The 22,255-nt window shown below is 35.7% G+C and overlaps 1 protein-coding gene across 2 annotated transcripts in view; it reads left to right on the forward strand.

Annotated features, from left to right (window-relative positions):
• LOC150106481 (protein neuralized-like) overlaps positions 1-22,255 on the forward strand; it is a 174,262-nt gene that overhangs the window by 67,800 nt on the left and 84,207 nt on the right. Inside the window, exons 1-2 of one of the 2 annotated variants that reach the window (XM_090393148.1) lie at positions 1,937-2,445; positions 14,328-14,837. In XM_090393148.1, coding sequence (XP_090249274.1) covers positions 2,415-2,445; positions 14,328-14,837 — 541 coding nt within the window. In that variant the 5' untranslated portion in view covers positions 1,937-2,414. Of the gene's footprint in view, positions 1-1,936; positions 2,446-14,327; positions 14,838-22,255 lie in introns of those variants that run through there. The other variant, XM_090393147.1, reaches the window with a different exon arrangement.

The following is a 22,255-nucleotide window of genomic DNA, read 5'->3' on the forward strand; positions in this document are numbered from 1 at the left end:
AGATAACTCAGCAAGCTATATGTATATTATTATTATTTATTATAATTACGTGACAACTCACGTAATAATACTCAAGGACATATACCGTAAATAAAGTATATGTACTTTATTTACGGTATATGTTACTGTAAAAGTCCGAAAATTGGTAAATCCTATTGAAGCCTTTACAAGAATTCCCTTTTCGAACTTTTACTACCTCACTATGATAAATGCTAGGACTGGTAAAACCATAGTGAGGTAATAAAAGTTCGAAAAAGGCTTGTAAAGGCTTCCATTTCGGGCTTTTACCAAACCATTTCGGTTAATGCCAGCATTTACCAACACCAATTGGTAAAAGCCGGAGTACAGTGGAGGATAGACAGGTGTGAGCGGCTACGATCTAGAATCAGTTTGTTTTTGTGCTAATATATTTTGCGTTTTTTTTTTATTTCCTTCATAAAAATTTAACGTTTTTAATTACTAAAAGGTTTTTAAATTTATTTAAATTACTAAAAGGTTTTTATAAGACATGCAGAGGAAATATTTCGGCTATGTGATAGTGATGGAAGAACAAGAGGTCATCCCTGGAAAGAAAGTGTGGTTAACAAGGGTGTGATAACTAGATTTTTTGCTTGAAGAGTGGTGAATGAATGGAATGCATTGCCTGAACTCAGTTGATCTGTAAATGAATTCAGGAAGAGGTATGATAGATATTGTTTTGATCGTTTGGGTCTCCGACGATGAGTCTTCTGACTCCATGGAGATACCCGTATAATAATAATAATAATAATAATAATGAGTGATATTGTGCTAATATATTTTACGTTTTTTTTTATTTCCTTTATGAAAATGAGTGATATTGTGCAGAAAAAGTTTTACGAACTTTTGACTGAATCAGTGAATAATAAGGATAACTTTTATTTACCAAGCGAGAGATACAATTCTCTGTTGAATGAAGTGAAAAAAAAGTGTTTAAAGTAAAACGATGTTGGCAACATGGATGGAAACAAACAACACAGAAAAGTGGTCGGAAGGATGGTTAGGTAAATAAGTCACTTTTATTTCATGAACATTTTCTTATAATACATTAATTAAATGTAGTAAAATAATAAAGCAGTTATGTTCTGGACAAACGGGCTTTTACCAATTGGTGTTGGTAAATGCTGGCATTTATCGAAATGGTTTGATTAAATCCCGAAATGGAAGCGTTTACAAGCATTTTTCAGACTTTTACCACCTCATATGGTAAATGCTAGGATTTACCACTTTTCGGGCTTTTACAGTAACATATGCAATTTCAATATATATAGGGAAGCAACTGACAAGAAGTGATACGAAATTCTGTTAAAATCCAGAGAACGTATACGAAACGAAAAAAAGGTGGAGAAAGAATAGTAATATTAATAAGTGTCCCATATATCCGTCAGGAAATGAGCTTCCTGTCAGGGCGGAGAACACTGAGAACGATTCTCAGTGCCATGGTCATTCCTTCCTGTCGAGATTGACTGGACATGAAGGTTTCGCTTTTGTTCTGCTTCCGCTGTGTTCTTACTTTTAAAACTGCCCTTCTGTACTTCCGGTTTCCTCCGGAAGGGAATGCGTAAGAGAATGGTATGAAATAGTCTGGATCATTTTAAAATGCCACTAATATTTCATTTCAGGTAATACCCAGTTGAATTTATTTACGGCAAATAAATGATTGCTACCAGTTATTCATTTGGAAATATTTGCAAACATTATCTCCAAAATTTCCACGTGTGTACCAAACACTCCCATATGGTAGTGGTTTGTCCCATCCAGGTGTTTCATCTGCTTGGAGAAGGAAGCACAGCCGGTTGCATTTCCGCTGGTAGCTAAGTGAACCGCTCAGCTATATGGAAGACTATTGGCCGGAACGCAATGTTCTCTCAAGTGTTGGTAGTCGTATATACAGTCAATATTATAGATTAACATCGGCCTTTTGTCAGTTGTATTTTAGAGAAGCTGTAGTTTAGATTAGGCTTAGGCTGTATCACGTTGAGTTAAGTTTTTAAAGGTGGGAGCACGTCGTCACATTGCGCCTTTTGATAGTGTAAAAGACCCGTAAAGAGAGGGCGGCGGGGAGCCTTGTCATGTGCGACGAACGAGACCAGATACTTATGGAAACTCCCTTGTCCCATTCATAAAGTTTGGTGTGCAGTCGTATCCGCGCCCTCTTCAGTAGTAATGCTGTTTCGTTGTTGAATTGTCAGTTAGTGGTGCTAGTCTTTTAGGGTGTGGTGATTATCGTCTTCCGCTTCTTTTTTGAATACTTGAATGCAGATGTTCTTGTCAGGCAGAAATTAACTGTGAAATATACCCCTGTGCTGTTCTCCACGAGACGAGAAAAGTTGGTGTGTCATCTGAGACTGAATGGAATGTTTGTGGAGACTTGCTGAGTAAAACGTGATAAAAACATGAAAGTATTAAAGAAAATCAAGCGCCTTGGTTAGTATGCTTGGATTTCAGTAATATTTTGAATTTATAAATGTTTATATTTGTTTCGTAAATTGTGCATCTGATTATATGTATGAAAATTTGCTAAATTTCCAATTTACAGTATTTAAATAGTTGCTGAACCCAAATAATTGGAGTAAATCAGTTGTTCCCAGCATATAATTTATCATTTTCCAGTATAGTCGTAAGAATTTTATTACTTGTGATTTTCAGTATAAATGAAAGAAAAGCACTGTGAGTAAGAAACATAAAACGCATTCTACATGGGGAAACAAATTTTGGCATTATTCTTTATTTCGGTTGGTAAAATTGAATGCCTTTCCACATTAGATTAATGGACCCCTGAGATCCACAAAACCACATCTGCTTGAAATCCAGGAATCCAAATATAAAAATCGTTGTGCTAAACATTTCATCTAGATTACTTGAGTTGTTGTAAATTCCTGAAAGAAGTCATTACTGTATATTATATTATGTTTAATCCTCTGAAATTTTCAAGTGAAATTTGCGATTTAAACTGTCATCATGTATTTTCCAAAATTTCTTTTAATTAAACCGTTAATTCTATTGTAAATTGGTAGTCTTGCTTCCAATTGTGAATCAGTATTGTATTGTGAAATTATATTTCCTAGATAATTGAATTCCATAACTTGTTCTATTATTTTATTGTTAAGCATAATTTTGACTTTTTGAATGGTGTATCCATACATTGCCATAGTTTTGTTTCAGAGATTTTCATTTAAAATTTTTTTTTATTATATCATTTAGATGGTAGGTGTAATTTGGAGTTTATCTTCTGAATTTGAAATTAGTACTTGATCTCTGCATAAAGTATTGTATTTAGCTGTATATTATAAAGAAACAAACATAGATTGGAAGCAGCAGAAAAGTTTCCAACCTTTTGTGGATGAGATCATCATGAAAGATTTCCCACATGTCCTACATATAATACAAAGAATCTTTACAAGGACTTTTCAGCTGAAAGTTGGCCAGTCTCCCATGGAGGTGCCAGGTTTTTCCTTCAGGAAACTTTCAATGCTTCATCCTACAAAATGGCAAGAACATAATTAACAAATATGATAACAGATATAGCCGGCCTGATTAGCTGAGTGGATAGCATATCTGCTTTCCAGCCAAAAGGCTGCAGGTTTGAATCCCGCCGTGGGCATGGATGTTTGTGATTGTCCGTGGAAATACCAGTGGTGGTGGTCGGCAGTAGATGGCATGGTGTAGTTGTGGTCAGTTAGTGATTGAATGGTGGAGATGGAGTTGTAGAGCAGTTGCCCTCCCTCGAGTCGTCAAATAATGATAATAATAATAATACTGTTGCATGATACACTATATTAGTTGCTTAGCCATAATTCTAAATGTCATTCTTTTATGTAAGGAATCCAAGCATAAGAAATCACCATGGTATTGTTCTGTCTGTGGTTTTATCCAATAACTTTAATCTGTGAATCAGTTTTTGCTACTAAAGGCCATCTCAATGCCACATTTCATAAATCTCAAAAAGTGACATAGGAGAACTGAATATATGGCTGTTAAAGCATTTTCAGTTGGAATTTTTTTAACTGTGTGTGTGTGTGTGTGTGTGTGATGCACAGATTTACTCGGCTCTATGACATAAGAAATTTAATAACTGAAAGCAGAGAGATACCAAAATAGAAAAAAAATTATTATTTGAATGCGCAACTAGTTTTGCTTCTTAGAAGACTTCATTTGGTGCATAACATAGAATTCTGCTTGCTGTAACAATAAAGATTGTCATTCATCCAGTGATCTGGAACAAATCAGAAAATATTTTTAGTTGCTACTATGAAGTGGAGAGAAGAATTGTGAAATCAACAGAAGTTGTCCTCGATCCATTCCATCTTAATACTAACCTTAGCTATAACCTATCTCACTGTTACTCTTTAGCTATCTAGCTTTGGTGTTCATGAGATCATGCCTGTGTGAATGTGCTAACAATACTATGGCATTCAGAATACCTTCAAATGTTAGCAATATGTTTCCAAGTTAATTTAGAGATGTTGTTTCTTTTGTAATATATATTTTTGTATTTCTCTTTTCATGTTATGATGCACTCGATGAAATCCTTCTAAGAAGACGAAATTAGTTGTGCATTTAAATAATAGTTTTTTTTTTTCTATTTTGGTATCTCTCAGCTTCTGTCTTTCTTAACACATATATAAAAAACAAATTGATTGTATAGGTAGTTTAGCTTAGCTGTACATCCCTTATGGATACATATCAGGAATTTGATGATACATAGAAATCTGGACTTATAATGCATTAATGTGCCATTAGTTTTGCCACTTCTTTTGCATGAGATTAATATATTTAAAAAATAAATAAAAATAAATCATCCCAGTGTCAAGAGGTTGATGCATTGCCATCAATGTGTGTCAATCTTGGCCTTTTGTGACAATGATTTTTATTATTATTATTATTTTCACATGGTTTGTATACTTTGCTTACTTGAGTAGCAGTATGACATTATGGTTGTCCTACTTGAAGATGCATTTTGTTGTTGTTTATCCAGGATGGCTTGCATTTTTTTTATTCATATAATTAGGAAAATACATGAAAAGTTCACTCTAGAAAAACCTTTAATATTATTATGGAATGTTTTTTTTTAAGTAATTAAGTTTGTCCCATAAAATTTATAAGCACATATTAGATTTTTCTGTCCATCCATATGTGTTATTCCTCTGTTCTGACTGGATGGTTATTATTATTGTTTGGACACTTTATTGCAATTTAGTCATCTCAAGTTCTTTTTTGAACAGCAAGGAATAGAGAAGACTGGAAGATCTTGCTCAAGAGAAGACTCAACCCGTCTTAGACGGAAGAGAAGAAGAGAATTGTAGTTTCAGTTAATCATTTTTAATGGCAAAATTATTCAGAATGATAAGTAGTAATAACTCTTCTCTTTCCAAATAGAATTTAGTGAAATTTGGTACTTGTAATTTTTACTAATATTTGACTCATCACAATTTTGCTTAAATTAGAATCATTTGAAATGAAACAAAAATTTGTTTCAAATTTTTCAAATGACAGTAATAAACTGCTTATAGTACATAAGCCAAAAACATCTAAGTTAATTTTAAACCTGCGGAGGTCATGGCTGATCTGACAAATACATGCAAATTATTTAATATAAATATGCTCGCACATATTCAGTGTATAGTTTGGAGATCATGACTAGCTGTACGTGCGTACTCATAACATACGCACGTACAGCTAGTCATGATCTCCAAACTATACACTGAATATGTGCGAGCATATTTATATTAAATAATTTGCATGTATTTGTCAGATCAGCCATGACCTCCGCAGGTTTAAAATTAACTTAGATGTTTTTGGCTTATGTACTATAAGCAGTTTATTACTGTCATTCGAAAAATTTGAAACAAATTTTTGTTTCATTTCAAATGATTCTGCCACTAATATGGTCTAATTTAAGCAAAATTTTGATGAGTCAAATATTAGTAAAAATTACAAGTACCAAATTTCACTAAATTCTATTTGGAAAGAGAAGATATATTCCACACTGTTTTTTGCTGTCAGTTTGGTTTAACATGTTATGTAAAGGTTTGTGATATTTGACAATAAATTGTATCTGAGAGATACCGCAAACTCCAATGTCAGTATAGTATTGTTTTTTTATTTTTTATTATTTACTGTTGAAAATGGTTGGAAAAATATATCGATTGGATAATCCGTCAGAATGTTGAAGAGATTCAGCAAATGTTACTAAAGTCTGATGATGAGGATGAGTCGAATGTGAAAGTGATATTTGATAGTAAATTGTATCTGAGAGATGCTGTGAACTCCGATGTCAGTATGGTATTGGTTTAGTTGTTGTTTTTTTTCCTTTGTTTCTTTGTTCAATAATTTCTAGATTGTAACTGAAAATAAATTAACCATGTATTATATTTGCAGTTTTTTTTTTAAATTTTATTTATTTTTATCGCATTTTAGCACATACTAGTAATGAATGTATCTCTCAGATATACGCGACCTATGCTAAAATTTTTTTTGACCGCAACCTCCACAGGGTTAATGGTATTCTGGAATAAACCAAGCTTTGTGAGAAAGACAAACTGCTGTTTATTATTCAGCTGGGGGGGGATACAAACTAAGATAAGAGAATATAATGTAGGAAAATTAAACACATCTTCACATACAGTATCTATTCTATTTACATGTGGCATTAAGATGAAATGTGTAGTGTTAATTATATCCTAATTCCACATAATTCAGTTGCTTAAAGGAAGCAAGTCCTGGATTTTTATCAGAAGTCTCCTTGAATTATCCAATATAACTGTTGTAAGCAATATAAGATATCTCAGTTTGTTACTAAGCATTGATCTTCACTTTTATAGAAATTAAGGCTTAATTTTTTTTATTTATTTATTTTTTTTTTACCAAAAGACTTAACCTTTCCCTTGAAAATGGCTTGTCTGTTCTGTATAAAAAAAAAAAATGCATCTAGAGAATTTGGTAAATCCTCTAGATGGATTTAGCAGTTTCAGTGGACATATATATGGCTGTATAGTGAATGATGGCTCCTTTACATCAGACTGTTCAGATTATATATGCTTTGGATTCAGTTAACTTTGCTGTGAAAAATGTTAGCATACCAGAATACTATGCAAAATGCACCACTTTGATTATTTTGTATCATTTTCATACTTGTTACAGGTATTTTATCAGATTGATTGAGTTGTATTCTTGTTACAACTCAATACATTTGGTCTTCCTCAGTGGAGTATGCAGAGCATTATTTATAAATGCTCATAAAAATTACTATTGAGACGCATTACTTTAAAGAAAATTTTATTTATTTTCCATTTATTATTTTAATTTCAAGTGCTTTTTTGTGGCAGGGTTACTCATGAGTCCAAGCTAGGTAATTGAGTGGACCTCCCCAGATAACTTGTAAGAAATGTTCAGAATCAAAGACTTCTAACAAACAGTGGAATCCTCACCTTCACATGGAGAGTCCGTGTATTCTTAAAGCACATGCAAATATGATGGTACAATATAGTGAAATGCTCTGCTGGCTAGGCATTATCCAGTTGAACAGGGCCTAGATTCATCAGGGAAAGTATTAAGAGTGAAATCGGTTACTTGAACATCCTCAGGCTTTAAAGAATTTAAGATAGATACTAACATTGTGAGAATTATCAATGGAAAAGAGGTGAAGCTAGCAGAAAAATTACAAAAAATACCATGGCAGCATAATTAGTGGTGTGTGCATGTATGCACTGAGCAATTAATGCCACCAGTTATGCCATGCTGACATGGCATAACGAGCAAAATTTGAGGCTGAATTGATAGAAAAATGCATTGTAAGATGCTATGATGACACTGTTTAAATTTAGTATTTATCGATGTTAGATATCTTCAGGGATTAGAAACTATTGTCTTAACCTTCTAAACTGCCACACAGATAAAATATATCAAATGTATGCTTTGTATCCATAGGTTATATCAACTTCACATCCATGTAATTATGGATGTATATCACATTCAGGCTGGTATGATGGTTAAAGCACTATATATATATTCTTTTTGAAACACCCTGTGTATATATATATATATATACAGGGTGTTTCAAAAAGAATGTCCCGATTTGAAAATTGTATATCTCTGCAACCACGAACCACAAATTATTATTATTATTAAACAAGACCTCATGGAGTCAAATACTCATCTGGGAGGTCCTTTTATCACACACACATCTCATCATACTGTGTCTTAAACACACTCAAACTCCTTGCAGACACCACACTCTCTGGCAAGGCATTCCAATCATTCACAACTCTGCACGAAAAAAACCTGCCTCTCACTCCCCTGCTCACACCCTCTTTAGAGTGTTTCCAGGGATGACCTCTGGTTCTCCCCTGATCTCCCACTATTCTCTGTAGAACTTCTCCACCATTGATCTTATAACAACCCCTTACCAACTTGTAGGTCTCTATCATATCTCCCCTCTTCCTTCTCTCTACCAGACTCTGCAAATTACATCTTCTCAATCTTTCCTCATACTCAACATTCCAGAGGTCAGAAACTACCTTAGTCAGTCGCCTTTGGACCCTTTCCAACATCTCTTCATCCTTCTGAAAACCCGGTGACCAAATCTGGGCACAATAGTCCATGTGTGGCCTAATCAAAGCCTTATACAATGGAACAAGAATCTTCCTACTTCTACACGTCAGTGTCCTCCACATCATTCCCAGAAGTCTTTGTGTTGTCTTCACAATTTTGGCAATGTGTCCCCTAAATTTTAGATCCTTATCCACTATCACCCCCAGATCTCTTATTTCCTCTACTTCCAACAATATATTCTCACCAAGCATAAATTCTGCATCCCATCTTTGTTTTCCAAATTTTAAAACCTTACATTTTGCAACATTGAACTCACATCCCCATTTGCTTGCCCAATCACTCAATTTATTCAAGTCATCTTGCAAGGCCACAACATCTTCACTACTCTTTATGGTTCGTCCCAACTTTGCATCATCTGCAAACAACTTAATATCTCCATCCAAATCTCCGCCAATATCATTAATATACAAGTTAAATAGTAATGGCCCTAAAACAGACCCCTGAGGCACTCCACTAGTGACTTTTCTTTTCCTGGATATTGCACCCCCATACACAACTTGTTGATACCTATCAGATAGCCAGTCTCCAATCCAATGCACTAATCTAATATCCAACCCCATCTGCTCTAGTTTGACTGCCAACTTATCATGAGGTACTCTATCAAAAGCTTTTGCGAAATCCAAGTATATTACTGTGTATCCTTCTCCTCTGTCCAAGGAAGCAGTCACTTTATTGTAATAAGTAAGTAGATTACTGAAACATGACCTCCCTTTAGCAAATCCGTGCTGTCCATCAAAGATTATACCATTGTTGTTAACCCAACTCTGGATCCTAGTTCTCACAAGCTTCTCCAACAACTTAACCACAACACCTGACACAGAGGTAGGCCTATAGTTTGATGCTTGAGTTTGATCACCTCCTTTATGTAATGGCACAATCTTGCCCTCCTTCCACTCTTTAGGAACTTGACCAAGTGCAAGACGCGTATAAAAAAATATGTCAAGGCAGGTGTCAACTCTCTGGCACATTCCTTCAGAATACGCGGTGATATATTATCAAGTCCCACAGCCTTATTTATATCTAGTTTACTCAACTCCCCATACACCTCTTGCTCACCTACAGCCAGTCTCTCCTCCCCATCATCAACTGCTCTCAATCTCTCCATGAAGTCACATTCACAAGATTGAAAGCTCATTGAGTATCTCCGCCACACATTCTGCAACAGCTGTCTTTATACCATTTCCTCCAATCAGTGTCATCCTTCCATAATCATGCTTTCTTTTGCTGGCTACATATCAAACTCCCTAGGATTCTTTTTGGCTTCATTAGCCAACTGCTGTTCATACTCTCTTTAGCTACTCTCATCAGCTAAGTCACCCTCCTTGTCTGGTCTTTGTAGACCTCATGAAATTGGTTACTTCCACTTCTCTTATGCTGCCTTCACAATGCCCTTTTTCTCTGTATCGCATGCTTAATCTCTTTATTCATTCATCTCACACCTACCTTATTTAACCTTCTCACCCGTGGTATACATTTAGACATTGCATCTACTAAATAGTTTTTGAAAATCCCCCAAGCTGCATTGATCTGTTTTCCAGCTACCTCCTCATTCCATGCTACACCCACAAGCTCTCTCCTGAGCTCTTCATAATCACCCCCCCTTGTAGTTCCACATATACCCTTTTTTCACAGGTGTCCTTGCACTGCTGGCAACCACCCAGGTAATCACCTCATGGTCACTTTCACCAATTGGTGGATGGTTTGACACCTCATTTATAATTACATCCTCTGATGAGATGGCCAAATCCAAGACCCTTAATCCTCGTGTGCCCTCTGTTACATACTGTCTGAGGTAGTCATCCCTCAAAAACTCAAACTCATTTTCTTTACTTCCAGTTGCTATCTCTTCATTCCAGTCTATATTGCCATAATTAAAATCACCCATAATGATCACCCTTTTCTTATTTGACTATACATTTCACTATCACCACTATCCACATTACCAGGTCTATAACAACATCCCACGAAGTATTTGATTCTGTTCACCTCTATGTCACACCATACTGCCTCAAAACCACTGGCCCTATTTCCCTCTTGCATCTCTACCTTGTATGGACATAACTCTTTCTCTATCATCAATAGCACTCCCCCCTCCCTTTTTACCCCTTCTATCCTCACGAAACACATCATACCTTTCCATCTCTATTCCTGCCAGGATGTTGTCCTCATCTAACCATGTCTCACTTATTTCAACAATCTTTGGGTGAACAGATGCAATGAGTGCAACCATTTCATCTGCCTTGTTTCTTATACTTCTAGCATGGTATACAAACACAACAGCTCATTTCTGGATCTACAGCTAGTTCCACTGATACCACTCACTCGATGTGATCTCTCCATGCTGGACTGGGGCCATTTCCCTTTCTGCTTCTTCATTTTAGAACCCTTTGCAATTCCATCTGTTTCCTCTTGATCCCTGGTCATCTTTCCTGCCTACACATGCTCTCACCTCCTCTTGGAGCATCCACCTTTCTCACGCTGTGTACCCCTGTCCACCCTGAGCCTCCCTGTTTCCCTGCTCCTCTTGCACACCCATTCTTTCATTTTCTATACTCATACCACTCACTTCCCCATTCATATCCACTTCTTCCATCTCTCCTGTCTTACTCTCCTGCTCTTCCACATCACTCCTCTCTCGATCTGATTCATTCTCTCTATTCACTTCTCTATCTTCCAGCAGCAGTCTCTCCAAGCGACTCACACCATAACCACTCAAATGCAGTCCACCGCTCCCATACAGCTCACTTTGTCCCTCAAACTCATTCCACACATTAACAAATTGTACTCCCACATTGATCATTTGTAATCGTGATGAGTGAAACTTTAGGCCTTACTTCATACTTAGTAATGTTACTGTACCACATTTTCATTATTAAATATAATTATTTGAAATCGGGTCATTCTTTTTGAAACACCCAGTGTGTGTATATATATATATATATATATATATATATATATATATATATCACTAATTTAAAATTTTAAATTACCACTAATGAGTTAAATTTATCTCTGAAAACTTAAATTTCTACTTGGCATTTTTCTTTGGCATCTTCTTTAGTATGGCTTGCAAATAAATTCCTGTTATGAAAGTTTTGATTGACTTGCCCATTGTTGCTAGGAAACTTCTTTTCCTTTTTTTTTCTTCCAGACAGAACCAATTAGAGAACCTGGAATTCAGAATGTTGTTGAATATGGTCAAAATATGATATTTTTAACAGTGTGGATATCTTTTTGCAGAATCATCAGCATAGCATAGATATCTTTATTTTTTATGTAACATCTGTATCATTCTCAATGTCACATGTTCCACTGCTCATCCATCTCACTTTATTTAGACCAAGCCTCTTTGTCACGCAATCTCATATCTTTCATATGCTAACACGATTTTATGAAATAAGATCATGTTATCTGGTTTTCCATCCTTAAATAAGTTTCTTGCATTTTAGGTTCTAATTTGTAAAACACTTTGAGTTAACCTATGTGGTGGGAATTTTTATTTATTTATTCGTATGGAGTTTTCTACCTTTTTCTCCCCTGTCCCTATTGGGGCAAGTTGAGCCCCCTCATGGGGGGTTAAGTATTTATGGCTGTAGATCCGTGTGTGTTCACGGGTCCGGTTTGCCTGCTTGCGAGATGAAAAACCCCAGATAAACCGGGGTGAAAAACCCTACTGCCCATGCCCAAGACCGGCTAACTTGGCTGGCTGAGGAAGATCCTCAAATTCCTCACATCTTCGGCAGGAATTGAACCTGGGACACTCCTTCCCTAGTCATATGGTTGTGAAGCACACAGCCACTAGGCTAACCGTGCGGACTTGGTGGGAATGGAATTCTTGGTAACTTCTGACCATTAGATCTGTTAGGGACAGAGAGCCGTTTAGTTTGCTTATTATACTAAGGAAGATTAAATTCAACAGTTTCCTGTTGCTTTCCGCATTACAATACTTCAAGTTCTGTGATCAGGATCAGTATGACCGTTCAAGTTATCCTAATCACATTTGTTAGTGCTTCCATTCTGTATCTATCACTTCTGCCAGCACCAATTACTGGAGCAGCTATCCTTCTTTTGGTGGCATGATACACCTGCATGCTTAACAAGACAAGACAGATACCTGCTGAGAAGGAAGAATATACTGCAAATACTTGAATAGCATTGGAGGAAAGGAGTACGAAGAGTATAGAGTAGTCTGTAGATGATATAGCAATTTATCTAGTCTAGCCATAACTGTACTGTTACAACTTGAATAGTACAAACTTTTAATCTATCAGTAAATCATTTAGAGCTTTCAGTATATACAAATCACATGTATAATGTGCATGTAGCAGCACTCGATGTTTGAAATGTTCCCTTTTGCCTTCACACACGCCAAAGTCTGTGAGGCTATATATCAATGGTAGCATGCACAACATCTATTGAAAACACTGCTACTGTTCACTCTAAATGTACCTTCAGGCTGGTACTGGAGTGTCATTTCTTGCAGGCTATTCTCTCAAGCTCTGACCACAATTTGAAGTCTAACAGATTCAGATCAGGACTTCCAGAGAGTCAATCAGATGGTGATATGGGATCGTGCACATTTGCTCCAACCACTGTTGTATGATCCACTGCCTACTGTGAAACAAGGTGTTGTTCAGGGCCATACTACAGGTTACAGCACAGTGTTTTGATATACTTTGTCAGAAGTTTTGACCCCTTTCTTTAGAAGTGCAACTTGGATACTCCTGATACATTACATTCCACCAAACCATCACTGACGTGGAGTGATGACCTCTGAATCCCGGTGCTATGGCATGTGCTGTGCAGCCATCTGGGGCATATAACTGATTGTTTTGGAGGTTAAATGACTCTTCAGTGGTGAAAATCTTATTTATGAAGAGGATATCTCTGTGTCTGCATACTGCCAGACAAGTGCCTTTGATACCCTCTGCTGCATAAGTTGTGGTGTTAAGAAGTGTCCAATAGAACGATGATAGGCTCTCACCCTCAGGTCATCAGTTAGTACACATGACATCGTTCTCTGTGAAACGTTCACCTCTCATGACATCATTTCCTGTGTTCTCATAGGATTACAGTAGAGGCATGCCTTCACAGCCCTTACCAGCTGTTGCATCCTAATGCAGCATGGCCAACCTGTTCTTTGGCAGTCAGATGTTTTCTGTATAATGGGCAGTTGTCTGATACACAAATGTTATACTAATCCTGAGTGTTTTTAGTTTGTTGAAAATAACAGATGGCTGCATTTCAACCTTGTGAAGTACTATTACAGCCACACGGTTCTCATAATCTCCTCACTACATGTTAACCCATACAGCTAAACTCTCTCTCTACTGATAAACACAAATGTTGGATCTGCACAGCGCCACTGATGGAACCAAGTTCGCACAGTTCTGTGAGCAGCGCAGGATGTGTGAAGTTGTAACAGTATTTATGGCAAGATTGTGTATATTATGTGAAGTAAGGCTTGGTCCAGCATTATCTTGGATATATCATTCCCATACTTGCTAGAAATGAAGCATTGCAGACCAATTTCTTTTAGATTTTGTAAACATTTTATTTTCTAGAAAGTTTTTTAAATCAATAATAGTGAAATCATGAGGTTTATATTCTTTTAGTTATTAGTCTTGTTATGTATTCTTTTATTGCATTGATGTTTTTTTATGTAACTAATTAGTTTATTTTTTTATTTTTAATAGCTTCTTCACATTCTAGAGTAGCTCATTCTCATACAAACAATAATTTGCCCCCTGTGGTCTTTCATTCTGTACATGGAGAAAATGTCCATCTCTCCAGAGATGCAGCTGTTGCTCGTAGAACTGAAAGCTTTTGCAAAGGTATCACCTTTAGTAATCGTCCCATTCGCATAAACGAGAGAGTTTACTTAAAATTTGTGGAGACCTCTACCAGTTGGAGTGGGTCCTTAAGGTTTGGTTTTACATCTAATGATCCAGCTAATTTAAGGTCTAGTTTACCTAGGTATGCATGTCCTGATTTAACAAACAAACCTGGAAACTGGGCTAAAGCTCTAGGTGAAAGGTATGCACAGAGAGATACTTTACTATATTTTTATGTGTCAGAAAATGGAGAAGTACATTTTGGCCTCAATGGAGAGGAAAAAGGTATCTTTTTCAATGGAGTCAGTACTACAGGACCACTGTGGGCACTAATTGATATATATGGAAATACTGTAGCAGTGGAGCTTGTTGGTAAGTTATGTTAATATAACAGTATCAGTTTGTTTTCAAACTGACAGAAAATTAAATAGATTTTATATTTTAAAGGTTAAAGCTGTAAGGCTAAACAAAATGTCAGTTCTGTTTTGTATTTCTGTGTAGTGTATGTAGCATAGTTTTTTTGTTGTATTATTATGGATATATTTTCTATACGATATTAAATGGTTAGTTTCCATATAATCATGTAGTTTATCAACAGGTTAATTAATAGTTTTCAAAGATGTTAGGAGGTTCGGTGATAGCTGATGGAAATTTCCATTGACTACCACTGAAAAAAAATGTTTTAACAATAAGTTAATCATTCTGTATGCGATAATTCTTAACTTATTGTTACATAAATATAGGATTTTTCTTTCTTTATGTTTAAATTATATAAATTTGTAATTAAAACCACCATTGCCAGTACATAGGCATAGTTGAAATAGTAATAAGAATGAAATCATTGCAGATGGATAGCTTTAAGTTGAATAGATTAAGTGGCACTTAATTTTTTTTAGGATGATCATGTCTGGAATGTAATACATGTGCTTGGGGAAGATTGTAGAAGATGAATATATTGAGAGGAGATGATTAAAAAAAAAATGAGGAAGTGTAGGTTTGTAGAAAAATATATCTTAGTTGGATATTTTTATGAATGAGAGTAGCAAATGAAAAGATAATGATTGTAGACAGAAGATGAAAATCAGTTGAGAATAGCTAGTAGTTGGTAGAATGATAAACAAGAGAGTACCAGTGATGGTATTCATTATAGATTTAGTGATGTTAAGCCAATAAAAAAATTAATGAAATGCAAAAACTGAAAGCAGCTTTGGTGAAGTTCAGAAATGAGATCGCACAATTTGTCAGTGGATATGGAAGGATGCAAAAGAATTGTGAAAGGTTGCCAAGAGTAAAAACATCTTTTAAGAGCTGTGATTGAATGAGAAAGTGCACAAGGTTAATTTTCTAGAAGGGAGGATGAATAGGGTGACTGAAACCATAGATGTGAGGAGGTAATTGGGATGCAGAAATGAATGATTTCAATAGACAGATGGAGAATGTGAGATTGGATATTATTATTATTTTATATTGTCATACATACAGATCACCATGCTGTGCCTTAAAAACATTCAAATTCTCTGCAGACACCATGCTCTCAGGCAGTGCATTCTAATCATTCACAACTCCCCATGCAAAAAACCTGCTTCTTACTCCCTTGCTTCCACCCTCTTTATACAGCTTCCAGGGATGACTTCTTGTTTTTCCATGATCTCCCACCATTTTATGAAAATCCTCTTCAACATTAATTCTACAACCTCTTACAAACTTGTAGTTTATATGTCTATCATATCATCCCTCTTCCTCCTATCCACTTGACTTCAAATTGCATTATCTCGACCTTTCTTCAAATTCATCATTCCAGAGATCAAACTATTTTAATCCATCTCGAACATCTCTTCATCCTTTTGAAAACCAGGTGACAAAATCTGTGCACAGTAGTTCATATGTGGCCTAATTAGAGCTTTATGCAATGGAACTGGAATTTCCTTACTTCTAAAAGTTAGCTTCCTCTGCATGATTGCCAGAATTTGTGTTGTCCTCACAATTTTGGCAATGTGTTCTCTAAATTTTAGATCCTCATCTGCCATCACACCAAGATCTATTTCCTCAACCTCTAACAATATATCTCCACCGAGAGTAAACACTGTAGCCTGTCTTTGTTTTCCAAATTTTAAAACCTTATATTTCACAACATTGAACTGGTATTCCCATGCCCATTCAGTCTATTCAAGTCTTCTTGTAAGGCCACATCTGTTCTACTCCTCATAGTTCGTCCTAACTTTGCATCATCTGCAAACAATTGAATATCCCCATTGAATTTTTTTCCAATATCGTTAACATCCTGTTTGTAATAATTGAAGGAAAGAACAAAAGAGGAAGACCAAACAGAGAATGGGGCGATGACATCGGTGCGGAAACTATACACAAACTGAGTCATCTTGCGCAAAATAGAATGCAATGGAAGAATCATATCAAAATGGCAGCAGACATCTATGGGAATTGGACCCGTGGTTGTTGGTGATGATAGTGATGGGTTGAGATGGCCAGCAGTGATAAATGGTATGTTGAGAGAGCTTTGTGAGGAGAAGAGAGTACAGTTTGAATGTTTAGGAGGAATTTCAAGGATGAGTGGAAATATAAAAAGTCAGGTTGCACTCGAATAGGTTTCATCATGAAACCTAGAGCAAGCAAGCATCATGAAATTTAAAGGAGAAAGCAGTGTATAAGAATTGGGAGGAATGAGAATGACAAGAATGAATATATATGCAAGATGGACCTGGGTATAGGGAGATAGAGAAATTGTTGATACTGGAAGTAGTAGTGAATTTGTGAAGGCAGTCAGTTAAGGAAAAATGGAAACGATTCTATTTTCCCCACATCACTTCACTATGGCAAATAGGATAGTCTGATAAAGGGGTAAAGGAGAGGGGGCGGTCAGTGTCTGGTGAAGAGTTATGGATCAGAGATAGTCGGAGTGGTTTAAGATTTGAAAAGGAGTTTATTATGTTCATTGTGAATGCCAGGAATAAGGCATTTCTGATATTCCTGGTATACTGAGATTCACCAAAATGATTGTGTACATGAAACATGATTGGATGTACTGATGAGAATAGAGATCACAGAGTAGTGTTTTCTGTGAGAATAGAAAAAATAGGGGAATTGCAGAGGAATTGTCCTTTCAAGTGGAGATGCAGGGGAGGGATGGTGGTAGTGTTGTTGCTTTTAATATAGTATTAAGTGAAGTAGATAGGATGTTTTTATAAGCTAGGAAATGTGGAGGATGATTATGACAAGAAGAGAGTAATCATAAGTGATTTTAATTAAGGAAATATGAATAGTATCAGGGAGAAAGCAAGAAATAATTTGAGTTTTCTGATGGAGCAGTATGTAGCAGAGGGCACCTGATTATTGAGATCAAAGATTTGAGTACTGTATAAGAAGGTGAACAAGATGCTGAATCTTCCACAACTTTGTGAAAGTGACATGAAGTAATCACGTGTGTGTGGGGGGGGGGGGGGGGGCAGCCATGTGGCTTCTGTGTGGAAAAGATGTGAAACTATAAGGCATGTAATTATGAAAAGATGCTTCTTGTAGTATTAGCATAGTATGAGGAATTAGTTGGGAAGCAACTATCTTCTACTTCATGGCTGGTTGAGAAATATTTAGCAGCAATGCCCAAGTGTATTTCAAAAGTGAGGAAGTTAAATAGGATAGATGTAAAATGACAGAAATTAAGCAGGTAATCTGAAAAAAATAATGGTAGTAATGTTATAACGTGGAAGTAACAATTATTTATTTAAGAATATAAAGAGCGAGGAAAATTCTCACTTGGTCGGGGGGGATATAAGTGGTACATAGGGAATTAGACTAAGAAAATGCCAGGGAATTCTTATACTGATATGACCAGTAGAAGAAAGAATGATTGACAGAATGTTAATAGTCTAGGAAAAAAAATATTGCAGAAAGGATATTTTTGATATTTAATGAGTAATCAGATATTTCATGCTTGAGTAAGGATGGAATGGTGGAAGGTGTGTAGGGGAAAAAGGTGGACAGTATTTATATAATAAACTCAATATTAATAAGGCAGAAAGATGGAAGGCATGTATGGGATAAGAGGTTAAGTGAGCAGGATTTATATAAGTAAACCCGGTATTAATAAGACAGAAGGATTTAGCAATGCTACATTGCTATATTTTTTTAATTGCCCTTTACAACATGCTTGTTTAACAATTCCTTGCAACAAGAAATGACTTAGAGGAACGAAAGATGGTCAAATTGTTCTGCTACACTAAGAGGGGAAGCACATGATTATGGGTTAGACCAGCACTTCCCAAACTGTGGGCCACAGCCCCCTTGGGGGCCATAGGTTTTGTTGAGGGGGGGGTGAAATAATGAAAACAAATTTAAAATGTTTTAAGACTAAGTATTTTTTTATCTTAAAAGAAACATATTTAATTTTTATTATTTCTTTTTTGTTATTTTTTATATTTTAATGGAAAAAATCACACATTGATTTTTTGCTTCCTGCGTATTTCGACGCTTAATGAATATTAGTAAATATATGCTTATTCATATAAGTTTCATTTCAAAGCAGAAATCTAAGAATTGCAGTTTCAAATATTTCACCTGATGTTGGCTTTTCGTGTGACAGTATTGAAACACATCCATCACATTAAATTGTTATTAAACTTCTTTTTATGTTTTTAATTCTTTATTACTAATCGTTTTACGTTCCATGTGCTTGTACTGCAAATGTACAATAACAATATATCTATATAAAAATATGAGATAATGTGCCATGTCAAATGTGTATGTAAGATGCTAAAAATGCAATATTTGCATTTGATTTTTGCAATATTCGCTGTGTATGTTTTGTATTGAATATAAATACAATAAATATTATAATAATATATGTCTATATTACGATTTTTTTTTCGAGGGGGCCGTGAAATATTTTAATTTTTCCAAAGGGAGCCCTGACATCCAGAAGTTTGGGAAGCACTGGGTTAGACAATACTATGAGCATTAATTAGGCTGGTCCTGGTGTGTACCTGTAGGTGATTGTTAGGTGTTGGAGAGATTGGTAAGGGCTAGGAAGTATCCAGAATTGGGCTGATAATAGCAGCATTCTGTGTGGATCAGAATGGGTTTGTTAAGGATGAATTTTGTAGAGGCCTTTGCAGTTTCCCATGTGTAAATTTGGTATTTTGATTGGTGCAGATGGGGATCAGTTAATAGATAAGTGAGTGTGAGATAGGAGATTCTTTATTTACATCAATCAGTTGTATGGAAATGTAGAGTTCCAAGAGGAAAGTTGCAAGCATGCTGCTGCAGATCTGTTTTAGGGCTGTCATTTAACTTGTGACTCTTGTAGAAAGCAGAAAAATTAATTCACAAATGTTAACAATACGGAAAGAGGTCTGGCAAATGTGGAAGTAGTGAATGATAGAATGAAAGAAATGGCTGATCAAGTGACGATAAGGAGTGAAATAGTGCATTTATGTTGCATCCTTCTCACGACAAACAGGAACTAGAGTGACTGAACGAATGATTGTCATCTGGTACAACAGGTGGGAGAATGAAAGAAAATGTGAATTTGAAAAGTATGAAAGTGTGAGAAACTGCAAATAAGGATATGGTATTTTATGGAGATTCGATGATAAGAGGTATACTTAAGGAGTAAGTGACAAAATCATGTTTCCCAGGCGTGAAAATCAGGGATGTTAGTGATGGAGAATTGAGATTATTATTATGGCAGGAACAAATGATTGAAAGGGAAGAAATATGCATTGAGAGAAGTTGTAAGAAGTAAAAATTGTGTGCTGCATCAGTATGATAGGGCAGAATTAAGAAGGGCAATGAGAAGATTATTCAGGAGGAATGGTGTGCAGTTTAATGAGTGAATTTTTTGGACAAAACGGCTTATATATGCCCGATGGTCAATGTTCCCTCTAATTTTTTGCTTTGAGTGTGTGCAAAATTTGCCTTCTTTTGAAAAGTATGTGCGCACCCATACGAGTCACCATACTGATCATTTAAACAAAAAAGTTAAAAGATTTTAGTTCACTCTTTACCTTCTGGTGTCAATGGGACGTCAGCCAGGTCACCCCAACTCCCCACCGTGTTCCTACACACGGCAGTAGCCTCCCCCAGTTTTTACACACACTTAGAATACTATCTAGTACAGTCAGAAATGACGATTCACAAGCCTTGGGCAGGACTCGATCCGGGGACTTCGTGCATGCGAGGCCAACACGATACCGACTGTACTAGATAGTATTCTAAGTGTGTGTATTATTACCATCACCAAGTAAGTTGTGTAACATCAATCACAGAGCTAACATAAATATTTTATATGTATTTAATATTGATCTGATTAGAAGTAAGAAATAAAGTAAAAAAAAAAAAAAGATAACACTAGTGACTGATTGCCTTTAATTAAATTTTCTAACTATGCAAATAACTCTAAACATATGTAATAAAATATTCCCATTACTAATTCTCATCTTGTTAAACATTCATAATAAGTCTGTTACTAATTCTCATCTTGTTTAGTTCTAGCTTCCATCTCTTTATTTTTTTCTCTCTTCTGTCTTTGGCATTCACCCACTCTTTATACACACTATCTAAATTAATTGAATTTCCATATAATTGGTAACTTTTCACTCTCATTAGCATATCCAAATGACATTCTCGTAAAGGGTTTCTAAGTTGATTTTTTATTTGATTCATTAGACTAAAACCTCGCTCACAGTCTGCACTAGATGCAAGGAAGGTTCCTCCAATATCCATCAACTTTGCCAAATCACAAAACTGCTCATTTTGAAGAGCAAATACAACCATTTGTGTCAAATTTGATATCATTTTGCACTTAATTTTTTCTTGTACAGAAAATTTGAAATCATTAAACTGACTAATTATTTCTATAGTATCATCCAGAAAATCATGATATTTAAGACAAAGGGTATTAACATGTTCACTATCAAATGAGAAATCACAATGTGAAATAGAGGAGATATCAAACACTGACCATTCTTGTATCTCATTCTCAGGGAATCTGTCCTCTAAATGTGCACATAAACAATTTATAAAATTTAACAGGGGCCTAGTATCTACTGGTTCAGTATCTTCTTGTTTTAAGTAAAGCATTTATTCTGTCACTCCAGCAAGCGTCACCTTCTAAATACTGATTCCTGATTTTGTTAATCTTCCCTCTGGCAAAATAATGACTGTCTAGTGGTGTAAGTAAAGAAATGGGTTCCCTGTGCAAAATCTTACTCCTTTGTAAGATTTTGCACAGGAAAGCCATTTCTTGTGCAAAAACATCACTTAAAACATTAACAGCTACTTTGAATGTCACGTTAGTTAATTTATTGTGTCAATAATTAACCACGCGATCATTTGATTTGTCTTTTTCAAAATATGTTATCAGTCCCTCATAGTTTCTTATTATTGCCGGTAATGCAAAATGTCTGGATAGCCATCGCACTTCATTGAGTGGTCTGAAGGCAATAGCTTCATTTTCAGATGTCTCGACAATTTCTTTAAATTCATGTCTTTTCACTGTGGAACGAGAAAAGAGTGTGTACACTGTTCTCGTTAATGTATCAGTATCTCTGATTAGTTTAATTTCCTTCCACGTATCACAGATCCTCACGGTGAGCTACACAGTGTTGCTGGACAAGATGTGGAACTTTTAATTTAAGTTTTGCAACGACACCATTAACTTTGCCCAGCATCACTGCGGTCCCATCAGAGGTAAACATCACCATTTTTTGGAGATCAAGTTTCTTTTCTTGATAAAACTGTTTAATAGCTTAACACAATGGAGGAGGCATCACATGCCT

The sequence above is a fragment of the Typopeltis vanoorti genome, chromosome 5 (genome assembly GCF_054136105.1).
Source record: "Typopeltis vanoorti isolate ZY-2024b chromosome 5, IOZ_Tvanoo_1.0, whole genome shotgun sequence".
NCBI lineage: Eukaryota > Metazoa > Arthropoda > Arachnida > Uropygi > Thelyphonidae > Typopeltis > Typopeltis vanoorti.